The sequence below is a fragment of the Danio aesculapii genome, chromosome 3 (genome assembly GCF_903798145.1).
Source record: "Danio aesculapii chromosome 3, fDanAes4.1, whole genome shotgun sequence".
Taxonomy (NCBI): Eukaryota; Metazoa; Chordata; class Actinopteri; order Cypriniformes; family Danionidae; genus Danio; species Danio aesculapii.
The window spans coordinates 5,161,555-5,175,482 of record NC_079437.1 but is presented as its reverse complement, the minus strand read 5'-3'; the positions used below and the strand labels follow the sequence as shown (position 1 = coordinate 5,175,482).

The following is a 13,928-nucleotide window of genomic DNA, read 5'->3' as shown; positions in this document are numbered from 1 at the left end:
TGTTGAATACTTTACTCATCATCAACATGATGGAGAAGCTCTGTAGTATGATGAAGACCACAACTCCCATGACTCCACCCAGCAGGCACACAACATCATAAGACGGTAATATTAGGTGACATTTAGGTCGTGAAGTCGGGTGACCAAAATTCAATGACTAGCTAAGGATGACGTTATTTTGATGTCCAAAAATGACGTTGATATTTGGTTGATTTTAGGTTATGCTGGAAAGTGACCAAAATCCAACGTTGAGCCAACATCTTAAACCAACTATTGACGTCAAATACTGACATTTATTCATTAGGTATGGCAACCAAAATCCAACGTCTGATAGACGTCATAGTGGTGACGTCCACACAATGTGATGTAACATCATTAGACGTTGATATTTGGTTGATTTTAGGTTGTGTTGGAAAGTGATCAAAATCCAACGTTGAGCCAACATCTTAAACCAACGTCATATTGACGTCAAATACTGACATTTATTCATCAGGTGTGGCAACCAAAATCCAACGTCTGATAGACTTCATAGTGGTGACGTCCACACAACGTCAAGCTGTAACATCATTAGACGTTGATATATGTTTGAATTTAGGTTGTGTTGGAAAGTGACCAAAATCCAACGTTGAGCCAACATCTTAAACCAACGTCATATTGACGTCAAATACTGATATTTATTCATCAGGTATGGCAACCAAAATCCAACGTCTGATAGACGTCATAGTGGTGACGTCCACACAATGTGATGTAACATCATTAGACGTTGATATATGGTTGATTTTAGGTTGTGTTGGAAAGTGACCAAAGTCCAACGTTGAGCCAACATCTTAAACCAACGTCATATTGACGTCAAATACTGATATTTATTCGTCAGGTATGGCAACCAAAATCCAACGTCTGATAGACATCATAGTGGTGACGTCCACACAATGTGATGTAACATCATTAGACGTTGATATGTGGTTGTTTGCAGGTTGCGTTGGAAAGTGACCAAAATGTAACATCTCTCCAACGTTGGACACTGACGTCGGCCTGACAGTGGGTTCTGACGTCATTTTCATTTCCATCCGACATCCATCCGACACACTCAGTCATCAAAATACGCTTTTGTTAGTTGTGAATACACACCCTCTAGTGGCCAAAATGACATACTGTGCCTTTAAAAGAGTAGTATGTATGTTGTGCATGTATGTAGTGCTTCAACTACTGCAGCCCAAATTCAAAATATTGGAGCATTTGTTTTTTTACACCCGGCCCCTCCTCCTCTGATGCACATACAGGTTGCCAGATTGGTGACACAAACAGGAACGAGTGTGCCTGATGATCGAGCCTTACACTGATAGCGCATCAGCTAGTGTTTACATTTGTAGTATTTATGTTATTTGCTAATTAAAAACCACCTGATGTGGATTTTTATACCTCTGAATCTGCGTCTCATTTTGGAGGCTGTCCGTGTCCACCAGAGGTCACATTGTAAGCTGCATACATTGAGAGCCTTCATGACTGAAATGAAATACACTGTTTTCACCAAGTGGCAACCCGGAGCGCTGAAATATAATTGGATAAATTGGCAGTGGGCGGAGTTAGAGAGATCAAAGCAAAGACAGACATTCCGGAACGGAACGCACATTCTAAAAGAAGAATAACTGATTTCAGCATTGCTCTTCAAATAAATACAGTGGCTTAGCTTGTTTCTTACATATCTGCAAACATATTATGGTTTATTTATGCTTTAGAAAAGTCCAAAACAAATGAAATAAAATCAATGACAATAGTGTTTAAAAAATATAAACTAAAATACAATTTAATCATTTAAATTGAACCAAAAAGTAACAAAAATGTAACGCTCAAACAAATAAAATAAATGATTAGATAATAAAATAAAACAAATGATTAGATAAAAATAAAATAAACGATTAGATAATAAAATCAAATAAAATAAATGATTAGATTAAAAAAATTCTAATAAAATAAATGATTAGATAAAAAATGATTAGATTTAGAAAATAAAATACAATACATGATTAGATTTAGAAAATAAAATAAATGATTAGATAATAAAATAAAATAAATGCTTAGATTTAAAAAAATAATAAAATAAATGATTAGATAAAAAAAATAATAATTAAATAAACGATTAGATAATAAAATTTAATAAAATAAATGATTAGATAGAAAAATAAACAAAAATAAATTATTAGATTTAAAAAATATAAAATAAAGTAAATGATTAGATAAAAAATTATAATAAAAAAATGATTGGATTAAAAAAAATACAATAAACGATTAGATTTATAAATAAATAAATAATGAATAAATAAATAAATCAATGATTAGGTTTAATTTTTAAAAAAATTGATTAGATTTCAAAAATAATACAATAAATGATTAGATTTATAAATAAATAAATGATTAGATTTATAAATAAATAAATGATTAGGTTTAACATTTTTTAATTGATTTGATTTAAAAAATAATACAATAAATTATTAGATAATTTTTTAAATAATAATATAAATAATTAGATTTTTTTTAAAGTAATAAACATTTAGCCTATCGACAGTAGATCAGTAAATAAAATAAAATATTGAAATAAAATTACATAAAATAAAAAAATATCCAGAACAAAACTGTAATGCTAAAAAACAACGAAACATAATAAATGAAATAAAATCAATCAATGGCTTGACTTGAACCAAAAAGTTTCAGGAAAAAAAATTTAACTCTGGAAAAAAAAAAAAAAAAAAAAAAAAAAAAAAATAATAATAATAATAAAAACAATAATAAATAAATAAATAAAATCAGTCAGTAACAGTAGTGTTTTAAGTACAAAATATAAACACAAATAAGAAATAAAATAATTTAACTCAAACTAAAAACATACCTGTGATATAGACATAATATAGTATTTTTATGCTTTAGAAGAGTCAAAAACGTCCACACGGCAGCTTTAAACTAACCTGATTTAAACTAACTAAATTAGGTACACTGTAAGCATGATGTTTCTGATCTGTTCCTCTCCCAGACTCCAGCATGGATGAGAGCAGTTCTGCTGGATTCGGGATCATCACCAAAACCGAACTCCGTCCCGCTCCTCTCTTCCGTACGGTGGGCCTGACGGGTCTATCGGCTAGTTTACCACCACACCGTCGCCTGCGTTCAGTCTTACAGTCGACCCAAAAAACATCCAGTCATTCTGTTGACCAATCAGGACGACCACATCGAAACTCGCACTTAAACAGCCTCAAGTACATCCAGACACAGGACAGGCCACTGCCCGAAATACATGGACAAAATCATAGTGATATTTCCACAACGGCTGGAGTTCAGCGCTGGCATCGACAGATAAACAGAACGACAATCGAAAAAGAAGAATATTTGTTTGAAGAAGTGTGGAGAGAAAAGAAGTCAAAAAGTACAAAACACAACAGAGTTAAAACAGAAACAAGACCAAACGACGCTTCAGAGCTCAGCCGACGCATGCAGAGTTTAGAAATAACAGAGAGAAAACAGCAACGAAGCACAAAACGACAACAGAGCGACTCCAGTGGGGCGGGGCCTGTGTTTAAAGAGGCGGGGCCAGTGAGGAGAGACCGACGCCCACATTTCCTGCCGCCCATCACTCAGAGCGACTGCTTGCTGAACGTCCCTCTGATTCTGCCGGACAATTCTCCACCTCCGTCGCCCTGCTCTCCGTCAGACGTGCTGTTCTTCCCTCTATCCGTTCCACACATACAGACGTTTACAGCAGAGAGGAGAGCAGACGCTACACCTCCTTAATGCTTAAACACAGAAAGATTTTACTTTATTTTACTTTACTTATAATAAAAGTAAATTAATATACTAATATTAATATAAAAATATTCAGGAGGGCTAATAATTCTGACTTCAACTGTTTATATTACTGACAGCGGTGGAGAGTTCTGAAAATAATTCTCAAGTAAAAGTACCATTACTTGCTTTAAAATGTAGTGCAAGTAGAGTAAAAGTTTCTGCTGTAAATATTACTTAAAAGTAGACCTTTCAAAAGTACTCAAGAGTAGTGAGTATTATGCTGTGAAAAGCTGATGTGTTTACACGTAATTTGTGCATGTGTGTGTAAACGTAACATTCTGTAGTGCATTAATTACTGTCCAAGAGGCACACAACATCATAAGACGTTAATATTAGGTTAGATTTAGGTCGTGAAGTCGCATGACCAAAATTGAATGTCTAGTCAGCGTCTAAAGACGACGTTATATAGATGTCCAGCAATGACGTTGATATTTGGTTGATTTTAGGTTGTGTTGGAAAGTTATCAAAATCCAACGTCAAGCCAACGTCATATTGACGTCAAATTATGACATTTATTTATTAGGTATGGCAACTAAAATCTAACGTCTGGTAGACGTCATAGTGGTAACGTCCACACAACGTCAAGCTGTAACATCATTAGACGTTGATATTTGGTTGATTTTAGGTTGTGTTGGAAAGTGATCAAAATCCAATGTCGAGCCAACATCTTAAACCAACGTCATACTGACATCAAATACTGACATTTATTCATCAGGTATGGCAACCAAAATCTAACGTCTGGTAGACGTCAAAGTGGTAACGTCCACACAACGTCAAGCTGTAACATCATTAGACGTTGATATATGGTTGATTTTAGGTTTGACATCGTGTATTGACGTCGGACTAACGTTCTGAAGTCAACCCGATTTTAATTTCCAAACAAAATGTAACGTCCCCATGACATTGGGGTACAACGTCCATCTGACGTCATGTTGACGTCTTGTGCCTGATGGGTGTTTAAGGCCATTTGGGTCATCATACAGTAAACATTCGTCATCTTCTCATCAGTGACATGCATCTAAACAGTCTCTGGGTCAGTGCATGTAAAGATTTTGGACATCTTCTTGGACACTTTTAATGCTTCCAAACAATTATAAATCGGCCATGTCTTGATGCAGTTTATTATGATTTACCGTCTATGTGTGATTTGATTGGACAGGAATTACAGGACTGATTTGTCTAATCCTCATAGACAGGACAAATAAAATAGTGGTGACTGCAGGTTGAAGGAAAGTAGTGGAGTAAAAGTACAGATACTACTCAAAGGAAAGTAAATGTACACATTTTTAAAACCACTTAGTAAATTCCTGAGAAAAGCTACTCGATTACAGTAGTGTGAGGATTTGTTACTTTACACCGCTGATTACTGATTTTGTTATATTATTTAATTAAATCTAAGTTAAACTCTAGGAGGTTAAGTATCTTTATGCACCTCCAGACTATCAGGCAGGATCCCAGTGACTCTGCCTTTGTCTCCATGAACGTCTGGGCGATACTGTCAGGCTGAGTGGATCAACAACTCTGAATTTGACTGTTTTGTTGATTGGATCTGTGTGGGAGAAACTTCAGTGTTTGGACAGGTTCTTTCATTTGCATTCCTTGTTTATAATTCTCTCCACCTCCACCTTACCACTGCCCACCTAAACATACAGCTGAAGTCAGAATTATTAGCCCCCTGTTTATTTTTTCTCCAATTTTGGTTTAATGGAGAGAAAATCTTTGCAGCACATTTCTAATCATAATAGTTTTAATAACTCATCTCTAATAGCTCATTTATTTTATCTTCTCCACGATGACAGCAAATAATATTTTACTAAATATTTCACTAGTATTCAGCTTAAAGTGACATTTAAAGGCTTAACTAGGTTAATTAGGGTAAAGTTAGGGTAATTAGGCAAGTTATTGGATAACAGTGGTTTGTTCTGTAGACAATCGGAAATAAATATTGCTTAAGGGGGCTAATAATATTGACCTTAAAATGGCTTTAAATCAATTAAAATCTGCTTTTATTCTGGTATATTTAACTATTATTTGAAATTTGTAATAAAAATGTTATTTATTTCATTTAATCTTTTGTATGATGATACTCTGATTATTCATGATATCCCAAAAGCTGTTCATTTTATTTAACAGTTGTACTTTTTTTGGCTAATGTTTGGACTTTGACACTGTAAATCATATTTAAAAAAGTGTCAAAACTCTCTGGTCAAGGTCTTCAAAGCCATTCAAGGAATTTACCTGTGTCCACACAGACACACACACACACACACACACATACACATGCAAAACCTACAGAGCTCATTGGCTCAACTGTGTGTTCTTATCCAGTCTAGTTTGCTATTCAAACAACACAATTAACAGAATCTGTTAGAAAGTAAAGAGAAGCTGATAGGAGTTCACCACAGTGATCAATTCAAAAGCTGAATCTGTGGTTTTGAAAAGACATGAAAAATACTATAGTAATTTATAGTAAATACTACAGGGGTTTTGAACCATAATAAGTGTACTATACTGTAGTATTTGCAACTCTTTATTAATGAATGCTTCAGCAGACTGTAGTATTAACTATAACTGATAAACTGTAATATATACTGCAGTATACTTCAGTTTTTACTGCAGTAAATGGTGGTGTATTGCAGTATAATATACCCTATAGTTGTAGAAAACTACAATATTGGGTCATGTGTTTATATTGCTATAGCTGTTGTGTTACCAGGGCAACTATCGCCACAATCACCACAACAGACTAATTACTTTGGTTCTTGTGTTACCATAGCAACTATAGAATCACCACAACAGATTAATTACTTTAGTTCTTGTGTTACCATGGCAACTATAGAATCACCACAGTAGATTATTTACTTTAGTTCTTGTGTTACCAGGGCAACTATAGAATCACCACAACAGATTAATTAGATTAATTGTTACCATAGCAACTATAGAATCACCACAACAGATTAATTACTTTAGTTCTTGTGTTACCATGTCAACTATAGAATCATCACAACAGATTAATTACTTTAGTTCTTGTGTTACCAGGGCAACTATAGAATCACCACAACAGATTAATTAGTTGTTGTGTTACCATGGCAACTATAGAATCACCACAACAGATTAATTAGATTAATTGTTACCATGGCAACTACATAATCACGACAGTAGACTAATGACTTTAGTTCTTGTGTTACCATGGCAACTATAGCATCACCACAACAGATAAATTACTTTAGTTCTTGTGTTACCATGGCAATTATAGAATCACCACAACAGATAAATTACTTTAGTTCTTGTGTTACCATGGCAACTATAGCATCACCACAACACATAAATTACTTTAGTTCTTGTGTTACCATGTCAACTATAGAATCATCACAACAGATTAATTACTTTAGTTCTTGTGTTACCAGGGCAACTATAGAATCACCACAGCAGATTAATTAGTTGTTGTGTTACCATGGCAACTATAGAATCACCACAACAGATTAATTAGATTAATTGTTACCATGGCAACTACATAATCACGACAGTAGACTAATGACTTTAGTTCTTGTGTTACCATGGCAACTATAGCATCACCACAACAGATAAATTACTTTAGTTCTTGTGTTACCATGGCAACTATAGCATCACCACAACAGATAAATTACTTTAGTTCTTGTGTTACCATGGCAATTATAGAATCACCACAACAGATTAATTACTTTAGTTCTTGTGTTACCAGGGCAACTATAGAATCACCACAACAGATTAATTAGTTCTTGTGTTACCATGGTAACTATAGAATCACCACAGTATACTAATTACTTTAGTTCTTGTGTTACCATGGCAACTATAGCATCACCACAACAGATAAATTACTTTAGTTCTTGTGTTACCAGGGCAACTATAGAATCACCACAAGATTAATTAGTTGTTGTGTTACCATGGCAACTATAGAATCACCACAACAGATAAATTACTTTAGTTCGTGTTACCATGGCAACTATTGAATCACCACAACAGATAAATTACTTTAGCTCTTGTGTTACCATGGCAACTATAGAATCACCACAACAGATTAATTACTTTAGCTCTCATGTTACCATGGCAACTATTGAATCACCACAACAGATTAATTACTTTAGCTCTTGTGTTACCATGGCAACTATAGAATCACCACAGTAGACTAATTTCTTTAGTTCTTGTGTTACCATGGCAACTACAGAATCACTACAACAGATAAATTACTTTAGTTCTTGTGTTACCAGGGCAACTATAGAATCACCACAACAGATTAATTACTTTAGCTCTCGTGTTACCATGGCAACTATTGAATCACCACAACAGATTAATTACTTTAGCTCTTGTGTTACCATGGCAACTATAGAATCACCACAGTAGACTAATTTCTTTAGTTCTTGTGTTACCATGGCAACTACAGAATCACTACAACAGATAAATAACTTCGTTGTTGTGATCACCACAACAGATTAATTCAAGTACTTTACAATAGTATGGTTCAAAAAAACTGTAGAATTCTAGAAATCCTATATATTTCAACCAATCAGAGGACGACTATAGCAGGTTAAGTATCTTTAGGGATCTGCTAGGGTGTTCCTATAAAAGTGTGCCATAAGCATCAGATGTTAGGCGTGACCCTAATGCATGTGTATGATGCGTGTATATCTAATAGCTCATAACAGTTGTTTATAACACATGTCATCATTATCATTAATATTTAATTTTTGTGGTTAAACCCTGGTGGTTAAACCCCATTGGTTCCTGGTGAAGCACACATCGGTTACACAGAAAAAGAACGTGTTGTACAGTGTTACCATGAAAACTGTAGGATTTAAAAAAGAAAACATCTCTCTGTCCTGACAGAAACCATATAAGCAGAGATGATTTTAGAGCTTCTGCATCAGAGGCGGTGCTTTTAATTTCATCACACATCCTCGACGATGAAAATGACCAGATAAAATGAAGAAGTCTGCATATTGTAGATACTCCCCTAAGCTATTATGGTGCGACATCTATGCAAATGCTCATATTTTAAGATGGCATTGCAAATGTTCCTCATCTGAATTAAAACGACCCTGTATAAATGATCCGGCACACTGCGGGAGACGAGGCGATCTTGATAATCATCTGAGAATGAGCCGAGCATTTCTCCTGCTGGCTCTCCTGATCGGAGCTCACAGCTTTGACATAAAGCAAAAACCAAACTCTAAAAACCATCAGGACATCACTAGCATGGCCATCCTGCGCGCCACCGCCAACATCTGTAAGAGCGCCGACGAAAGCTTCGAAACGGTATGAGTATATGCACTGTATTTAGTGATTCACAAGTGTTTTGAGTTTATTTATGGATGTGAATTGCATTATGGGATGATGAGCTCTGCTCTGTGGACTTTTGATGTTGAAAATTCAACTCTACAGTTTAACGAATGACTTTTACTGACATTTTAGGAGTTTGAAATAATATAAAGCAATAATATCTAGAGGAATAAGTCTGTACAATAGCAGAAAATGTGCTGACGGTTTATTACAAGGCTAATAGGACAACATAGCACTGCAAACTATTACAAATGTTCGGAAAAGCCACTTTTTCTAGATTTTTAAGGTTAAAAGTTGTTTGTTTTTGGTAGAAATCTTTCTTTTTTAATCACAATTATCGTTTTTTTTCTTTTATTACACAAAACATTATTGAATTAAAAGTAAAGATCATCTTCCTCAAAAACATTTTGTACATTTCAATATCTCCAATAAAAATGTTTCGATTAGTAATATGCATAGCTAATCAACTCTAAAGGCAATTTTGAACCTTTGGATTCCACATATAAACATGGCCCATTTCACACATACGTTACAGACAGGTTTGGAGATCCATGGACTGAAATGGTTTCTTGTTTTTGCCTAACTCAATTCTCCTTTTTAAAAAATGTATCGTGAAAAAAATGATGCATGCGAGTAGAAAAACTGGAATATAGCATTTAACAGAATGTTTTAATGCGATCTTTTCAGCTCTGCCACCACTCCCCTCTCCCTCCCCATGCACCTTTGGACTCTGACACACATGAAAACACACACACACACACATCTGCACTGGTCACTTTATGCAACATTGGACTACCTCCCTATATATCCTGACACTGTCACTTTATCATGTTCACAAGCCTTTTTGCACTATATACTGTTCTATATCTGCACAACTCTGGTTTGCACTCATCACCATATGCTCTTAATGTCAGTGTATTGTATTGTTTACTAATTTTATTCTTCTTTTTTATTCTTTAGATTACATTTTATGTATATATGTATATATATGTATATATGTATATGTATATATGTATATATATATATATATATATATATATATATATGTATATGTATATATATATATATATATATATATATATATATATATATATATATGTATATATATATATATATATATATATATATATATATATATATATATATATATATATATATATATATATATATATATATATATATATATTAGATTAAATTTGATGTATTTATATATATATATATATATATATATATATATATATATATATATATATATATATATATATATATATATATATATATATATATATATACACACACACACACACACACACACATATACATATATATATATATATATATATATATATATATATATATATATATATATATATATATATATATATATATATATATATATATATATATATATATATTTTAGATTACATTTGATGTATAATTGTATTTATTGTAAATTCTTTCTTAAAACTCTACTTTTTGTATTAATAATATATGTTAGGCACCTAGGGTCTGAGAGTATTGTATTTTGATTCCCTATATGTCCTGTACACGTGGTTGAATTGACAATAAAGCTGACTTTGACCTTTTGATTAAACTTATACTTATATAATACTTATATTATAAATGAATACAATACTATCAGTGCTTCCCATAGCTTTGAAATATACTTGCGGTGGTAGCCGGATTGAAACACACCATTTACCCACATCACATATTAACTATATGCGACAAACTAAACATAATTACATCTTTAACAATAATTTTTATTTATCATGACACTGCTATTCACTGTTTATTTTCAGTGGGTTAAAGTAAATAAATAAACTCTTAAAAAAGACATCCTCTTTCTCTTACCTTTATGCCATACAGGAGCCATGTGCACCGCTGACAGGTCAAATCCTCCCTCTCTTTCAAGTTCAGAGCAAACTTGAATGCCAAAGCATTTTAGATAAAACAGCCTATGTAATATAGCCTAATGAGATCATGAAATTAATCAAATATACAGCAAACATCAAATACACGACAGAAAAGGAATAAACACAGAATATCTCTAAAAATGATATTTATAAGATTAAACACAATCTCACGGCAATTCGTAACTTTTTGATTTAATGGCTAATTCGTATAAATTCGTACGATATAATTCGTACAATTTAGTACAATTTGCTCATCACCCAATGACGGTTGGGTTTAGGGGTGGGGTTAGGTGCCACGCCTCCTTTTTAAAATCGTACAATTTAAATCGTACAATTTAAAATCGTACATACGAATTAGCCACTAAACTGTCAAAACGTAAAATACTTACATTTTCTCGTGAGATCAGGCTGGATTAAAACATGTAGATTATTTAAATAAGGTAAATGCGTTGATTAACCATTACTAATGGTGTAGGTATATCTTGCAGCCAGATTAGACCAGTCCTTTCGTCTTCTTCGAGTATATATTACAGGTTTTTTTGAGTCGTTTAGATTCAAGAATGAATTATTGAATGATTCTCTCGCGACTGTGCGCGCAGTCAGCTGCAAAGCCAAGCGAAATTAGGCTTCAATAAAAAGATAATGCAAATACACATAGCAAAAGCTGTTTCCACCCAAAAATATTAATTCAATGTATGGAAACTGGAATAACGCATAAAAGACGTGCGAATAAAGCAGCGTTTCCATCCAACGAGTCAAAGAGAACAAAATCGTCACTTCCTGATTAAACAGGCGCCAAATATCAACAGTAAAAACAGAATTTACCACAGTAGAAGAAGCTGCATCAATCTTTTCTTTATTTAATAGATGTTCTTGCGCCTCAGAAGACAATGCTGACACACAATGAACACTTGGGGGCGTTTGAAGCCATGAGACGTGGAGAACAGACACTCTTGACCCGCTCCAGACGCTCTGGAGGTCATTAATAATATAATAACATTAATACTGAAATGGTTAAGGTGTTTTAGAGTGACCAAAACAACATTTCAGATGTGTTACAGTGTGCTCAGCCTGCTGGTTTGTCCATTCACACACATTTTCATCATCATATGATCTCTTATAACAAACCTTTTTAATGCACATAATGGAATTTGTTCAGTAAAAGTGTTTCCATCGTAGTTTAGGCGCATCTTTTCTTATTGAATAAAAAGTTTATCCTACTCAGTTATGCGTGTTTTTATGCCTATTTTCAAAAGTTATGTGCATCATGACGTTTCCTTAAAAAGGAGCATTAAAATAGGAAACGTAAGGCTAAGGTGAGAAATACCGCTTCATCTTTAAAAAAGGAGAAGAGAGCGACAGAAACTCTGAGTTTAGAGAATAAATCCTGCTCCTGACCAGGTTAGGTTCACAGAGTAAGTGACCACAGTAACTGACTCTGAGTTAAAGTTACCTCTCTTTCAGAAACAGGTTTGACTTACCCTGCTTTCTCCAGTTTAACAAACCTGCCATTTTGAAATGGAAAACCCAGAGTTTCTCTCATTTCAGGGTTAAAATACTCTGAGTTTTCACTTAACCTCCTTTCTGAAACGGGCCCCTTATGTGTGTGTTTTATGCAGCCAAAACAACTGAATCCAAAGACGCTCGCGCTGGCCTGCAAAAAAGACGCCTTTACAAGCAATTTTGAAGAGGGTATAAAGATGATCATCAGCCACAACGTCAACACAGACCTCAAGTATCTCCTCGTCGCAAAGTATCACTTCCACAGCGAGAGTTTTCTGGACGGGAAAAACCTGATCATCAAGGGAATGGAGAAGATCACAGAGCTGCTGAATCAGCAGAAGTTTGAAGAGGCACGAAAGACTCTCGGGGAGATCATGCACACTCTACAGGTGAGTCAGGGAACATTGAAGGTCCCGTCAAGTGCTTTGAAATGTGCATTATTTAATGGATGTTTGATCTCAATTGAAACATAAAGAGAGGGCGGGACATAGAGTAGCTCCTCCCCTTTTAAGAAAAACAGCCAATAGCAATTGTTTTATCACCGCTCTGGCAGTGAGAGTGGTTAAACTCAGGCGCATCAAATGAAAATCCAATGAGAAGAAGGGGGCGGGGCATGTCAGACACTACAGAGAATTTGATTAGTCAGAAGATTTGAAGTATGAGGTGTCGCGAATAAAACCATTGATCCGTTTGATGGAAGTGACAAACTACAAGCCTGACATGTTTATATCTTATAAATGTTAATATTGTCACTGTTTTGGAGCACACTAGCTTATAGATATCCTTAAAACTAACATACTGATACTGACATCTAAATAATGTTACTTTAATTTCACTGGACCTTTAAAAGTAATGCATTACAATTAGGCACGGGACGATAGAAAGGCAAAGCTACAGTACTGCTCAAAGTTAAGCACTTATCACTGGACAATATATCGTTTGAGCTTCAATATGACAGCGTGTGTGTCCTCAATAGTCGCATCGCAGGATATACAACGTTGAGTTGGGATTACAGTGGACCAGAAACCACAGATCAAAACAAGGAGATTTGTGAAGACATTTAAGCATAATAGAGTGAATCATGTGTTTTAAAGGCCTGTAAGAGTATTTTAAGAGACTTTAAAGCATTTTAGTTGTGCATAATAAAGTTTAATAAAGATTATTTTGATTTAATTACTCATTTACATTCGATTATTCAATGTTTGTACCCAAATACTGTTAAAGAAAACCCTAAATCACAGTTTATTTCACTTTAAAATTTGCTTCATTGTGTTTGTTTGTTTGTTTTATTGTTTATTATATGTATATAATAAATCCCATCATCATATATATTTATATTTCACTCCCCTTAAGGCAAGC

At 34.0% G+C, this 13,928-nt stretch overlaps 1 protein-coding gene across 1 annotated transcript in view; it reads left to right on the top strand.

The window, feature by feature from the left end:
- The first annotated feature begins 8,957 nt into the window (after positions 1–8,957).
- The window catches only part of LOC130217792 (von Willebrand factor A domain-containing protein 7-like), a 15,004-nt gene continuing 10,033 nt past the window's right edge, over positions 8,958–13,928 (top strand). Inside the window, exons 1-2 of the mRNA XM_056449996.1 lie at positions 8,958–9,126; positions 12,686–12,958. Coding sequence (XP_056305971.1) covers positions 8,968–9,126; positions 12,686–12,958 — 432 coding nt within the window. The 5' untranslated portion in view covers positions 8,958–8,967. The remainder of the gene's footprint in view (positions 9,127–12,685; positions 12,959–13,928) is intronic.